Source organism: Prionailurus viverrinus, chromosome B2, assembly GCF_022837055.1.
Source record: "Prionailurus viverrinus isolate Anna chromosome B2, UM_Priviv_1.0, whole genome shotgun sequence".
NCBI lineage: Eukaryota > Metazoa > Chordata > Mammalia > Carnivora > Felidae > Prionailurus > Prionailurus viverrinus.
In genome coordinates, this window is record NC_062565.1 from 74,678,277 (window position 1) to 74,693,656 (window position 15,380).

Sequence of the window (15,380 nt, forward strand, 5' to 3'; positions counted from 1 at the left end):
GAGATCACTAAGTCCTTGGTTTCCTCACCTATAAAATGGTGATAACAAAAGTATTTTTGCATAATGTTATTTCCACAACTGAGTTAGTATCTGGCATATTGTAATAAGTACCTAAAAATGTTGCCTGTTATTAAACCTGATGACTTACCATTCCCCAAGCATACCCTGAACTTTCCTACCTCCAGTCACTGCTGCTATTCACAGCTTAGAATGCCCTCCCACCCTGACCCCAACCCATTCACCAATGGAATTCATTCCTACATTTCACCTGTTCCCTACTCAAGATCCTGAAATCCTACTTATTCTTGACTCTTGGAGCCAGGGTTAGAATTTGGAATTATCCACATGATTGGAAGGGTTTGCACATTCACTGTTCTGATGACACAAACTCTTGGCTGGCTCAGAAGGGGAAATCCAGAATTTATTCCATTATAGAAAATACTCTGTTTCTGTGAGGTTTCCTAATATCTTCTATAGAAGGATCATGTAGGAAATCATTTGCCAACATACAGGCTTTATCCAGTATTGAAAGCAGAAGAACAAGAACCTGGGAAGCCCAAACAAATTTGGACATGTCTCATGTTTGCTATCTTTTTTTTTTTTCCTTCCCATGGACAGTTGAGCACCTTCTCCTCAGTGCTTCTATTTTGATTCCTTTTTGGCAGCCTTTTCCCAGGTGAAAAGTGTTACCAGTCAGTTCTTTCCTGCTACCTTCCACCCACGCTTTGTTTTGGCAAATGTAACTTGCCTGGGAGCAGCAGAAATGCTACTTTGCACAGCCCTGATGCCAAATTGGAAGAAACATTGTTCTCTGTGAAATTAAGATAAGAGTTCAGATGGGCCAATCTGCTTCAAAATATGATTTTAACAATTTTTTTAAGTTAACTGAAACAGTAGCTCAATGTCATTCTTTGGGTTTCTACTTATTACAGTATCTTTCTTTTGTTTTAGCGCAGTTCCTATAGCAATATAATGAAAGTAACCTTTACTTTTTTTTCAGCGGCAAAGACAGAGCTATAAATTATTCCTCACCCCGGTTTGCTTTCAGCACATACAAAAGCCAGTGCTTGCTCTGCCCCAATAAATCAAAGCTTCAAAAAGGGCAAGGCAGCTAATCAGAGAATGCAGCTTTCACTAACCAGACAATGAAATCCTGTGTCTGTCATCTTTGGAATTAGTAAGAGATAAAACGGCACTTTACACAAAGTTTCCAAACCAGGTCAGGAAAGAGTCAAGACCCAGAATGGATTTGTAAACGTGGTCATTACATTCATCTAACGCCACACCATCCAATAAAGACTGAATTTTCATCAGGATTTTACAGCCATGGGTAAATGTCTTCAAGGTATTTCTAATAGGACCAAAGACTTAATCATTTTACTTTTGAAAAATATATTTTCAAAAATGAAATAAGTATTTTTGAGCTGGGACTGGTAAAGAAAATGTTTCTGAGAGGAAGCAATATTGGAAAGAAACATTGCAGGATGTAAGAACTTCGAACAGTCACAAAGATGCATAAACATTTTGTAAGAATGGAATGACTCAAACCAATCCTGCCCTATAGATCCCACTTCACTAGTTTTCAAATATTAATGTCCTAAGTAATTAATGAATCCAATATTTATTGAATACATTCTCTACCATGTAGAGATGCTTAGTATCATTACTAAGCATGGGATTAAGAAGATGAATAAAACATTGGGCCTGCCCTCAAGGAGCTCTCACTCTTTGAAAAGTTCAACTATTGCTTCATTTTATTACATAAAATAAAACACAAGAATCATTATAAATTGTTCCTGAAGTTCATTTGGAAGGTCTACATGAAAGTTTTGCTTCATAGCAATTTTCTCTGTAAAATGAAATCAAATGAGTTAAGATACAAAGAAGACAGCTTTTCTGGGGCAGAATGTAGTTGCAAAAATCAACTGAGTCCTACAAATGTTCACCATAACCATAGCCACAAACTTAGTAATTCTATAAAACTGATTGAAAACTAAAACAGAAAAAAAAATGGTTAATGCTTATGTTATGGCAATTTTTTAAGGGCAGAATAGTAAAAAAATATAAATGGATTTGGAGTCTCAGCTAGAACCCAAACAGTGCTAATATCTAGGATTTCTGGCCTGAGTCTGTTTTTATGAGGGACTAAGAGATCCATTGGGAGAAACTCATTTCAAAAAAAGAGAATTCTGCACATGGGAGTGGTTAAAAAAAATGGTGTATTCGTGTATATTAGTCAAAACTGGTCTTTAAGTCTGGCTGCTGGGCTGGGCTGGGTACTTCAAATTTAAAGAATTGATAAAGCAAGTTTTACTAAAAATGTTGTAACTATAGACACTGGGGTGTGGCATAATACTGCTTTAGGGTCCATGTCACAAAGCACAGCACAAAATGGAGACAGTCTACGTTCTCCCTACCTCTGTATACTACACAGCTGAACTTTGGCTTATTGAAGTTTCCAAGACAATTGCATTATTTTCTCCATTGGCACATCCAGGAAGGGGAGGAGCCACACTTCACACAAGACAGGCCCCCTGTGGACACCTTAGCAGTGGAGATCACTAGCACCAAATGATACTGGTTAAGAAGAAAAGAAGAACATGGCAGATGCCTTGAGGTAGATGATAGGTGGCAGACGATATATATGGGTACCGTAGATAGAATTTGAGCCTAGGTGCCTCAGCCGGTTAAGTGCCTGACTTAGGCTCAGGTCATGATCTCAGAGTTCATGAGTTAGAACCCTGCTGACAGCTCAGAGCCTAGAGCCTGCTTTGGATTCTGTGTTCTCCCTCTCTCTCTGCCCCAACCCCACTTGTGCTCTCTTTCTCTCTCAAAAAGGAATAAACATTAAACAAAATTAAAAATAAATAATTTGAGTATTTTGTAGTGAGTTGCAGGACTTTCAATAGTAGGTAGATATAAGAACCAGAGAAATATGGTTTATTCCTGCTCATCTGACCCCGTTTGCCTACTTCTCTGAGCTAGATTGGACTACACATACTACATAAATGTAGGTTACTCAAACATTAGGTCCTAATTCATTTCAAGAACATGCTGAATGATTCTCTTAAGAAAAGTACCTATTTAGCTGAGATTTAGTAATATATTCAATAACTTCTTTCCATCTATGATATTTCTAGTCAAGCACTCAGATTTTACACTGTTGTCACCATAGCATGATTAGGAACATAAATTGGGGGAACAAACACACAAGAAATTAAAAACACAAGGGAATAGGGTTTGTACACCATGAAGACTCTGCCTTGTTCTCCTAAGAACCAGTGACACTGAGCAACAAAAAAAGGATTCCTGGTACTTTTGGAAATTACATAAAAAATAAATTGAACTTTAGTCCTGAGGGCATACCTGTAGGATGTCTGGTCAGAAAGTTCTGGGCTGGATTCCCTTCCTCATTTAAAGATTTTTGCAAAAGGTTTTCTGCTTACAAGAGAAGACTCTGACAAAGAACGCATTTTAAAAGGTTTATGTGAAAATGCTTGAAATGGGTTATCCTGCACTGTTAGACCTATGCTGACCGCAAATGGAAAAGTATGTATCCTATTGTACTTATAATGGCCTTCAAAAATAATTAAAAACAGAGTAGGAAAAAGCACTGACAAAGTTATTTGGTGAAGACTTTCTGTGATAGTTTTTTTGGAATTGGAAAGCCTCTTCTTGTTTTGCAACAATGGCTCTTCCTTTCTTCTCATCTACCTCATGCTCTGCTACCAGATTAATTTTCCGAAGGCATCGCCTTCATCATGTCATTCTCCTGCTTAAAGCCTCAAAAATAAATTTCGTAGGCAATGGGAAGGAGGAGTGGCAGAGAATAGCAAATTCATAGAGTATCAACTACAGCTAAAATGTATTGTGCCAAGCACTGTTCTAAACACTATGCATGCAGAGACCCACGTAAAATTCAAAGACTCGTATGAAGGAGAGGCTTATTTTTTACACCAATTTAAAGATGAGACTAAGGAACTAAGCCAAGATTATACAGACAACATTTCAACCCTGGTAGTCTGATGCTAAATCTCTCAGTCTTAACCATAGCATTTAAATCTGAGAGCTCAAGTGGCCCTCAGGGGCAGACACACACACACACACACACACACACACACACACACACACACAGTGTTCCCTGTTCTTGTTGTGCTTGATCCCTGAGAATTTAGGAAAAGCATTCAGTGCCTTCCACAATCCAAGAACTCTTTCCTATTTTATCATTCATTGTCTCCTCTTAATTCCTTCAATCTAGCCAGATGTTCTTGCTGTTTTGAATGCTGCTCTTCCTGAAGAGGTCTGTCTTCCTGTCTTTCCAAATCTTAACTGTCACTCAAATCCCACAACAAATCCTGCCTCATTTGAACAAAAACACCTTCTCTGCCACAGTAATTGAGGGGGACCTCTTTGGGACCCCACAGTCATATGGGTTCTTTTCCCATATGGTTTTTCTCACCTCCACTCTCAGCTTTAACCTCATCAAAACTGGATCTAAAGACAGTACACATTTCAGAAACACTTTATTGATTGTGTAAGAGATACAACCACCAAATGTTCCATAGACAGCAGCCTTTATTTAGAGGATATCCCTGGCTTGATAGAATAAAGCAGAGAAACAAATAAACACAAGTTTTGAAATGAGCTCTTCTAAAATTGTCTTGAACAATTATCACAGGGTTGGACAGATATACAGGACATGTGTTTTATTGATCAAGTCCTCTTTATTTCCTCTAGTGATTTCTAACACATATATTTCCAATTTACTGGTGGTTTCTTTAAAAAAAAGTTTTTAAAATACATGTCAACTTATTTTTCTCTTAATAGCAACACTAAAACGACTTATTTTGTCTGTGCTTGATGAGAGAATATCTTGGTCGCTTTTTCCTTTTCTTCTTGACATCATTTCTCAGATTTTATTGAGTTAAAATGAGGAATTTTATTTAAAAGTTTTTGTTACCTTATGAACCTTTCAAGGATCTTTCTTAACATTTGGACTAAGCTTTATGATCACAGGGACAATTGAGAGAATTTATAGTGCCTTTTGTTGACCTTACTATGCAGGATATTTGGAAGAGAGGGAAGGGCTGTAACTATTTTTTTTTTTCAGAAAGTGTAAGTGAATGTACTTTCTAAGTCCAATATGTACTATTATGGAACATAAAACTAACGATGACTATACTCAAATTTAAAAAAAAGACTTCAACATGGAAAAAAACCTGATAATGACTAATTTCAATACTGTCACCATTCTATGAGGAGAAAATTTTATAGGAACCAAAGGCAGTTGGCCCCAGATATGGGCCACTCTGACATGAAGATTATTTTGAGCTGAAGACGAATGACACACTATGGGCTCAAGAGAAACTTTTGCCCTTCCTGTAACTACATAGAAGAACCTAAATTGGAGGGTCTTTCCCAGAATAAGGGTTATTACCAGAGATACAATTTTTCTGAGTGACCCAACTGTGTGGTAGGGCACATATCTATCACACATCTGCTCTACTTATTGCCCAGTGAAGTACATTCTTCCCTCTGAAGCCCAGACTTCAGCCCTCTTCTCCTTAGTTCAGAATGACTTATAGACGTCATTTTGCCTGTCTTTTGAATCTCCACGTCTGTGTGGATTCCTCATATGTACACCATTAAATTTGATTTTCTCCTGTTAATCTGTCTTATGTCAATTTGATTTTTAATCCAGCTAGAAGGACCTTTGAGGGGACAAGAATCCTTGTTCTCCAATAGTTTCAAATGAGGAGGCCATAACCCTTCAGTCTTGATTCTGGAAGGGAGTACAAGAGTAACTGAGGCTGGCACTTCAGGCTCATTTTCCTAGAAATGGTATTAGGGAGGGGCAGGGAGAGTGGTTGGAAATGAAGGGGTGGGACAAGACAGAGAGCTCTGTTCCTGTTCCCAAGCACTGGTTTCTTAAGACTCAGTGAAGAAATAGCTTTCACTATTTTATAAGCACATATAAAGTGCTTTATTTCTATAATACCTTTTCTAGCATAAGTCTACAAAAAGCCTGCCATGCGCTGCTCAGGCCTGGAAGGTTCTGGGAAAAGAAATAATGAACCCTATTTCTCTTGAGTTTAGAAAAGATTCACCAGAAACTCCAAATAGGCAACCAACTGCTGTGACTGTTTTAAATTAAGTTACCCACTTATGGTGGTAGTGTTGGTTTTTTTTTAAGTTTATTCATTTATTTTGAGAGAGAGAGAGAGAGAGAGAGAAAGAAAGAGATAGGTAGAGAGCGAGGGAGAGAGAGAAGAATCCCAAGCAGGCTCCGCACTGTCAGCACTGAGCCCAGAGCCCAACGCAGGGCTCAAACTCACAAACCGTGAGATCATGACCTGAGCCAAAACCAAAAGTCGGGCACTTAACTGACTGAGCCACCCAGGCACCACCAGTGTTCTTGGTTTGGGACTTTTGGTAGATGTATTGAAATTTGTAACCAGTACACTAACAGAATGTGTATAAACAAATTATGGCAATAAAAATCCTCTTTTTCCTTTCCAAAGCATAATAAAATAAAAGAAAAAGTCTTTAACCCATGAAATGTCAAAAGAGATCAAATTAAAATGTTAAAAGATTTACAGAAAGAAGCCAATTAGGTGGGAAGAAAGATGAATAATGAAATGGAGTAATGTCAGTAATTCCCGTTCTGACAAGAAAGGCTGTGGAAGGTCACAGGTGGGGGGTCTGGGCAAACCCTGCCCTCTTACTGTACCTGTAGCCAAAGGGCCCTAGCATAAATGCGGGGCCCTGAAAATGGGTTTCTTAATTTATCTGTAGCAGGTTTGAGGACAAACTGGTTTACTCCATTCCTGGTCAAAAATGGAACCATATTTTAAAAAGAATAGTAGTATAGTTTTGATGCTTTCTAAAATGTTCTTTTAAGCAAAACTTACTTGTTTTAAAACTAGGGAACTTACCTGTTAAAAGAACTTATTTCCGTGTAACTCCTGCCCACTTTTTCCCCCAGACTAAAGAATGATGATGAGTTCTGGTTCATTAACTAATAGCTTGAAGCATCTCAAGAGGCAAACAAAGAGAAATTGTTACATTAAGTCACACTGAATGCTCTGGAGTATTTAAGAAGATGTAGGACTCTTAGGTAAGCAATTAGTGGGAACCATCCCTCTGATGTAGAAGATAAATGTTAATGCTTTTCTAACTACAGACTAAGATATACTAGTCATCCTTACATTCCTGAATTATAATGAAATGTGGGTCCTAATTAATCTTCGTTATACATTAAAAGCAAAAACAAATGTTCCAGGGACAACAACTAGGCTAACTTTATCTATCATAGAAAACCATTTAACCTTGTCAGCATATTTTACTACAGGGGCGACTGATCAGGTTTAATTACCAAGGTGGTTAGTGCAAGGCCAATTACACTGAGTGCCTGGTTCAAGTCAAATTTTTTGTGATCAATGGAATCAAGCTTTGCTAATATCGGCGTATCCTTGTTTAGTAAGCTACTTTTGGCAAAATGATGTAAGGTTGTGGTTTCTGCTCAATCTTTGGCATTTAATGATGTATCTCCATAGTCACTCTAACTGGGAGTTCAAATATCGTGACATATATGGCCCTAATGGTATACATACACCTAAAGCTCAACCAAAACTTCCGCCTGAAATAGCACCCCATCGTACACTCTCCCTTTACCCAGCTTTCTTTTTCTTGTTGTACTTATTTTCAGAAATTAATTTACTTTATAACAGTATTTTATAATAAAATATAGTAAAATATAGTGTTTCTTTTTTGTCTGCTCCCTCATGGGAATGTAAGCTCCATGAGGGCAGGACCTTGGTTTGCTGGATCCTATCTGCAGTCCCTGTAACTATGCGTGGCATGTAGTAGGCTTTCAGTGAGCACACATTAAATGAACAGACTCAGTGACTGGTTTGCCAAAAATGGGTGGCCAGCAGAAGTTTTCAACAGGGTCTATCCATTGTTGTTATACAGGGTAAGAGTGAGTTCCACTCATTTATAAATGACAACCACTCATTTATCACAGTTTTTAGATATCAAAAATGGATTGGAAATCTGGTGTTTTTTTTTTTTCAACGTTTATTTATTTTGGGGACAGAGAGAGACAGAGCATGAACGGGGGAGGGGCAGAGAGAGAGGGAGACACAGAATCGGAAACAGGCTCCAGGCTCTGAGCCATCAGCCCAGAGCCTGACGCGGGGCTCGAACTCACGGACCGCGAGATCGTGACCTGGCTGAAGTCGAACGCTTAACTGACTGCGCCACCCAGGTGCCCCGGAAATCTGGTGTTTTAATATGGTTCTGGTCCTTGCCAACCTCCTCTTTTTTTTTTTTTTTTAAGATTTTTAAAAATGTTTTATTTATTTTTTGAGAAAGAGACCACAAGCAGGGGAGGAGCAGAGAATGAGCAGAGAAAGAGCGGGAGACAGAGGATGCAAAGCGGGCTCTGTGCTGACAGCAGAGAGCCGGTCCGCGGCTCAAACTCACAAAACCATGAGATCATGGTCCGAGCGGAAGTCAGACTCTCAACTGACTGAGCCACCCAGGCACCTTTAACAGACTATGCTAATTCTATCACTGATATCCAAGAGGTCCGATGGAACAATGCTTATATGCCTGTGCTCAAAATGTAACTCTACTGTGTGATTGAAATATTTACCTAGCCTCTGGCTCCTCAATATCCTCATATAAAAAAAGGAAAAGTAAGAATTCCCTCATAGGATTATTTTGAGGATTCAAAGAGAGATGATACATGAAAGCATACAGAGCAAGGCCTGAGATTTGGCTAACAAGAAATAGTAACTGTGTTATTATTTTGACTGTCATTTGGGTTTTTGCTATTTCTGGGGTTTCTAATTTGTTTTACTTTTCCTATTTATTTTGTTAAAAGTTTTTTTCTTAATGTTTATTTATTTTTTAGAGAGAGAGAGAGAGAGAGAGAGAGAGAGAGAGAGAGAGTTTGAGTGGGGCAGGGGCAGAGAGAGGGAGATACAGAATCTGAAGCAGGTTCCAGGCTATGAGCTGTCAGCACAGAGCCCGACATCGGGCTGAAACTCACAAATTGTGAAGTCATGACCTGTACCAAAGTTGCATGCTTAATCCACTGGGCCACCCAGGCACCCCTACTTTTCATTAACTTCAATCATTTTCAAACACTACATGATGTTTTTCTTGCCCTGTTTCTTGTCTTATTCCCAATTATTTTAAAACCCTACTTCATTATGTATTTATTCTGTTTGGTCTTCTTGGCACCCAGAGACTTCTTGCCTCAGAGTTCTCTGACCATCTAGGGAAATTGCACAAATGGCTCTTGTCTTGCTTTTACCCTGTTATCTGTACAATGGGAACATACTAGCACCTGTGTCACAGAGCCATGGAGAGAACTGCATGAGGTAATTTATGTTAAAGAACATCAATAGTGTCATGCATAGTTACTCAGTTGATGATAGTGAACATTTTTTTTTTTACCCACAATGTCCCTTCCTCTCTTTTTGCTGGCTACCCCCTGGTAGATTTTTTTTTTTTAAACTCTTAATAGTATATTAAAATTCTGTGGTTCCATTTACGACTGCTCTTGAATAGATTCTGGAATTATACTTGTATGACACATGAGGCTAGTGTGAAATGACTTCCCAGGACCAATATGGAGATTGTACAGCCTGCTTCAATTCTCTCTAGCCCTCCTTATGTGGTTTAACTACATCTCTTCATTGCTGGATATTTCTCTTTCTCAGAGAAAGAGAAGAAATTTAAAAAAAAATTATTTAGACAAAGACAAATGATAAGTAGAATGGCTCCCTTCCCCTCTTTTCCCCACTTCCTGTGGCCCCCAAAGAAGACTCTTATAGGTTAACACGTTACCCTCAGACCTACCCAGTGCTTAGACATTAACAGCTCAGCTCAACTGTGCTGGCCCTTCCCTCCCAGCCCTAGAACCAGTGGAGACGCGTTGAGCTTGAGAACCTCACTGTGGCAAGATTTTTATTTTTTATTAAAAAAAATATATATTTTTTTACATTTATTTATTTTTGAGAGACAGAGTGAGGCAGAGCACAAGTGGGGGAGGGGCAGAGAGAGAAGGAGACACAGAATCTGAAGCAAGCTCCAAGCAAGTATTCAGCACACAGCCCAATGCAGGACTCAAACCCACAAACCATGAGATCGCAACCTGAGCTGAAGTCAGTCACTTAACTGACTGAGCCACCCAGGCACCCCTGTGGCAAGATCTTAAGTTGCATGACAGATGCAACTTCACACAGTAACCACAGTATAAACAGAAATCCTGTGTGTGTGTGTGTGTGTGTGTGTGTGTGTGTGTGTGTGCACATGAGAGAGAGAGAGAGAGAGAGAGGAGACAGAGAAGACAGAGGTGGACAGACAGACCTCTTACTCCTGCCCTTTCCTCAGAGCTTCTCAAAGCCACTCTACTTCCATCCTCCACTGGTGCCATTAAGAAGAAGGTGGGCTTAGCTCTCTCTGGCTTGGTTCCTCATAAGACCCAGAGAGAGGTGAAGAGGTCTAACTACGCTTGATTTTTTTTTTTTAGTGTTTATTTATTTTTGAGAGACAGAAAGAGCACGAGCCGGGGAGAAGCAGAGAGAGAGGGAGACACAGAATCTGAAGCAGGCTCCAGGCTCTGAGCTGTCAGCACACAGCCCAATGCGGGGCTTAAACTCGTGAGCCATGAGATCATGACCTGAGCCGAAGTCGGACACTTAACCGACTGAGCTACCCAGGAGCCCCTAACTACACTTGACTTTAACTTGATTTTACTTACACAAGGTTAGGAAATTGGAATCCTCTTCTAGCTGGATTTGGTTGAGTGGTAGAGTTGTCTTGAATCCTGAGTACCTTCACCATCTAAACCGTAAACACAGTAACAGCTGCTTTCTTCTCCAGAGGAAGAAAGACTATCTCAGAAGAAATTTCTATTTATGCACAGACTGAACTCTGCTTCACTGAGTTTATTCCGGTCTCCAACAATATAAACTGAACTCTTAAGAAATAGTCACACATAAAAGCATTCATCATGAATGTATTCATTTGTGAAACCAATAGTACACTAAGGCCAGGCCCCATGCCACAAAAGACCTAGAGTTTGTAATGACTGTGTCAGTGACAACACACAACTATACAAAATCACCAGATCTTGTTTCTTAGGCTATGTCCTCTAAGGCTGTGGTTCTCAACTGGGGTCAATTTTGGACACCAGGGCAATGTCTGCTGATGTTTTTAGTTGTCACAACTGGGGTTGGAGGGCTACCAGAATCTGGTGGGTGGAGGCCAGGGATGTTGCTAAACATCCTTCATTGCACAGAAGGGTACCAGAATTATGTCACCACAAAATACGTCACTTTGGCATAAGGATTATTTTGAGCTAAAGACAACTGAAAGCCAGCAGAGGCAGAAAAAGCTCTTTACCTCCGTGTAACTACCTAAAAATAAAGTATAAATTTCCTCTTTTGTAAATGAAATTTACATTTATAAGGGAAATTTCCATTTGTAAAGATGTCTCTGTACCAGGAAGAGAACTACTCCGGGAGACAACTCTTATCATCTGAGAAACTCTTAATCTGCATAACAAGACAACCCTATTACCATACATTTTCTTCCCTCACCTTCCTATAATTTGCCTCCCCTGCCAAAAAGCCCAAAACCTCTTTTTTCTTTGTTTAGCCCAATATGGTGTATAAACCTCAATCATCTGACCACCTCCTTGAGTCTCCTTCCTTTGTGAAACTCCTGTGTGGATGTATGCAATTAAATTGTTTTTCTTATTCACCTATCTTTTATCAGTTTGATTTGCAAACTGCAGCCCCTGAATTTAGAGGGAAAAAGAGTTCCTCTCCACAGCAGAGGACAAACTCTCACAACAAACTGTCATCTGGCCCCAAACCTACATGGTGCTGAGGTGGAGAAACCCTGCTCTATACTGACAGCTAGAAATTGAAAGCATGGAAAACCAGCTTGGTATTTGGGAGCTTAGTAGCTTAAGAGAAACCAAAGTAATTCTCATCTGTGGCTGTGTGTCTTGGACAGATCACTGAGATCTTTGCTGTTTCAAACTGCGCTTAATAAAGTGACGCTGCAGGGCCAAACAGATGGGTTTTGGTCCTGTGTCAGTCTGCCCGTTACACATTAGGAGTGCCGCAGCATGGCTGTGCTGGCAGGACAAGGGTCTGGGTGAAACAGAAAGTTCGCTAAAGCACAAGGCCAAGTGACACCCACATTTTGGGTGTTAGGAAATCCGGGGACGTAAAACCCAGCGTTTTGGGGGCACAGAGGTATAAGGCAGCCTGTAGGCTAGGATGAACACCACAATGTTGGGCGAACAGCAGGTACGGGTGCAGATCCAGACTGTCCTCGTGACAGACAGGGGATCTACCTGGCTCTCCGAGCAGCTCTGCCCGGAGCTGGGGGACTGTGGGCGAGGATCCAACCGTCTCTGTGAAATCAGCAGCTCGCCGTGATGCTCTGTAGCAATCTCCCTAGCTCCATCATGATCGCTCCACGGCTTCCTCTCCACCGGCTCTGGCACACAAGGATTAAGACTAGTCTATACTGGGACGCCAGTGAGGTGTATCTGTTGATCAGCAACAGTATTTGGTAAAGGAAATAAAGAAAAGGAACCCATGCAGGCCTGCATAAACAGGAAAACCTTTAATGTGATAACCATTCAACAAACATTTATTCACTGAGCATCTCTTCTGAATAAGGCATACAAATTCCTATTATTTTTCTTTCTAAACATTTGTTTGAAACAAACCAAATGGGAAGCTTATGTAAGTTTATTTGCTTGGATGTACGGCAGTTAACTTTCAGATCCACCAGTGAAGCCCCTCACTGCGTTCCACAAAGGACAGATGGGACTCCACTAGCTAATCTCCTTCCAGGTGGTGCTGACGCGGCACATATTGGAATATTCCTCTCTGTGGGAAATAGAGACATAACTTCTACACTTTCCTCAACCTGCTATGACAACGTTCTTCACAGTCTTGGTTCTTCAAAGATTTGAAGTGAACTCCTCTCATGGAGAGTATATGCGAACCAGTAAACTCACAACTTCGACGCGATGCTCTTATTCAGTAGCTCTGGTTCTTGTCTCTGTAATGGCTGCCTACTGTGCAGAATGCTGGCCTCTGGGGTGCTCCGTGCGGGAGAGCTGTCTTCCAGGGACAAGAATGCCTCAGCTCCAACAGTTACATCTTCAAAAAGGCCACCTGGAGAAGGAAGAAAAACCCACGATGCTTCACTTATATAACATGATGAAATGGTTCAGTGCACGTCAAATCAGAATCAGGGAAATCTGGTCAATAGAGACACATGCTGATCTACAAAAGAAAAGTAACTCCTGGGTCCGGGGAGACACTGCCATTTTACAGCGGGAGCCAATTACTCCTTTTTAAATGAACCATGTAGTAATTAACATGATTCACATGCACTTTAAAGAAAAAAATAAATAAGTTTTAATTGACACTGAAGCTGTACGGCCGTGAAGTAATCCAGTCCTCCTTCCCATTGTTTCAGACTGCCTTATTTTGGACTTTCCGTGAGCAGAAGTTTGAGTCCAGAAGATTCCCGCCAAGTCCAGCTCCTCACTGCCAGCCTCTCCCCAGGTCGTGTGAATGCTTTTAATCACATTCAGTTATATTTATTGTGCTTGTCGGTAGCAACTGATCTTAAAACTTAGTGTTTAAAAAAATTCAGACAGGTCTACGTACAAAATCGTTTCAGATTATTTAATGAGGCCCAGATCAAATGCATCTATTTCCCCCAGGAGTTTTAAACAACAGAGAAACAAACACTAAAGTTGATCATAAAAGTTGAGTTCAGAAGTGATAAATAAATTGGGAACTGTCCCAGTATCAGGAAGAGCGCAGACTGCAGATCAGAGACAAAGATGGGAAAGTGTGGGAGGACTGGCAAAGTCATGCTTGGCCTTTTTTGGGGGAAAGAGTGAGCAACAAAACTAAAAAACATTCTACTCCCGGACAGTTGGTTCTTAAGTCCCCAAATGCAGTCAAAGGAGGCATGTATTTAATGATCCCTGTTAAGGGGAAAGGAAAAAGGAAGAGTCATGCAGGGCAGAAAGCATCGGCTTTCTGTTGAGTAATTCAGAAGGCTGTTACTCTTCATACAGAGCTGGTGAGAAAGGCCCCTGCTGCGTTTCCATATCAACTTCCTGCTGAGTTTTCTATATCAAGTTTTGCAATGAGAACACCAAAGTTGAAGGAGCAGGCAAAGAAGAGAGGTTAAGATTCCTAAACAAAATGTAAACACAGACAATTGATACAAATCTCAAGGGCTTACTGTGAGGATTAGATGAGATAATGGTTATGAAAATACATGTATTCCTCTCCCTTGCCTTTCAGCGGATAACAGATATCAATCAGGAGCCCATGAATACACCAGAAGAGATGGGGCTGTTCAAGAGAGAACAGTGGGGCCCCTTAGGGGATGACCATGGAATTACAGGGGAAAGGTTATCAGTCTGGCTTCTGGATCACTGTAGATAGCGTCTCTGTCAGGTGATACTCTGCTTCTGTAAGAACAGTTTATGGGGAAGACCTTCCAAAGAAGACAATGCCACTGTTAATATTGAGAAATAGGAAAACCAGTTGTCTCCTTTTTAATTCGTAAAATTGCTATGTCGTGGAGTATTCCAACCAGAAACCACTCAGAATAATACCACTGATAAACATCACCATAAAAGTGGTTAATAACTTTAGCCCTGGAATCACACAGACCAGCGGTTCTCAACTTGGGGTGATTTTACCCACCAGGGGACATTTGGCAGTGTCTGCAGATGTTTCAGTTATCATAAATTGGGGGACGCTATTGGCATCTAGGGAGTAGAGGCCAGGGGTACTGTTAAACGTCTTATAATGCACAGGACAGCCCTCCACAAGAAAGAACTGTCAGCCCTAAAATGTCAATAGTGCTGATGCTGAAAAATACCAACATTATAGACATAAGCGCTTAAAGCTAGATCTCTATTCACCAGCTGTGTGACCTTCAACAATCTTGTTAGCAGCCTCCTTCAGCCTTTCCTCATCTGCAAAACAGGAATTATAACTGGACCTATCTGAAACTTGTACAACATTTCATAGTTTATGAAGCCTATTTGGACTTCTTTCATCCTGAGTATAACCTGTGATTTACATAAAGCAAATGAAGAAACAGAAGCTCAGAAAAATTAAGTGACTTGCTCAGGATACAAAGCTATTAAGTGGCAATAATGGGCTCAGGAAGAAATTTTGATTCCTAACCCGTGCTTTTCCCACTAGAAGTTTTCAAAAGAATGAGGTAAACTGCAGAGGTTTGGGGACTTTTAATCTTCATGATTGCCTCAAATATCAAAGATTTATTTTCTTTTGCAT

At 40.3% G+C, this 15,380-nt stretch overlaps 1 protein-coding gene across 7 annotated transcripts in view; it reads right to left on the reverse strand.

The window, feature by feature from the left end:
- UBE3D (ubiquitin protein ligase E3D) overlaps positions 1-15,380 on the reverse strand; it is a 240,776-nt gene that overhangs the window by 70,942 nt on the left and 154,454 nt on the right. Inside the window, exon 10 of one of the 7 annotated variants that reach the window (XM_047858823.1) lies at positions 12,642-13,220. The exons of the other annotated variants lie outside the window; for them this stretch is intronic. Within the exon in view, the coding sequence (XP_047714779.1) occupies positions 13,200-13,220 (21 nt within the window). The 3' untranslated portion in view covers positions 12,642-13,199. Of the gene's footprint in view, positions 1-12,641; positions 13,221-15,380 lie in introns of those variants that run through there. 7 annotated transcript variants of the gene reach the window in all.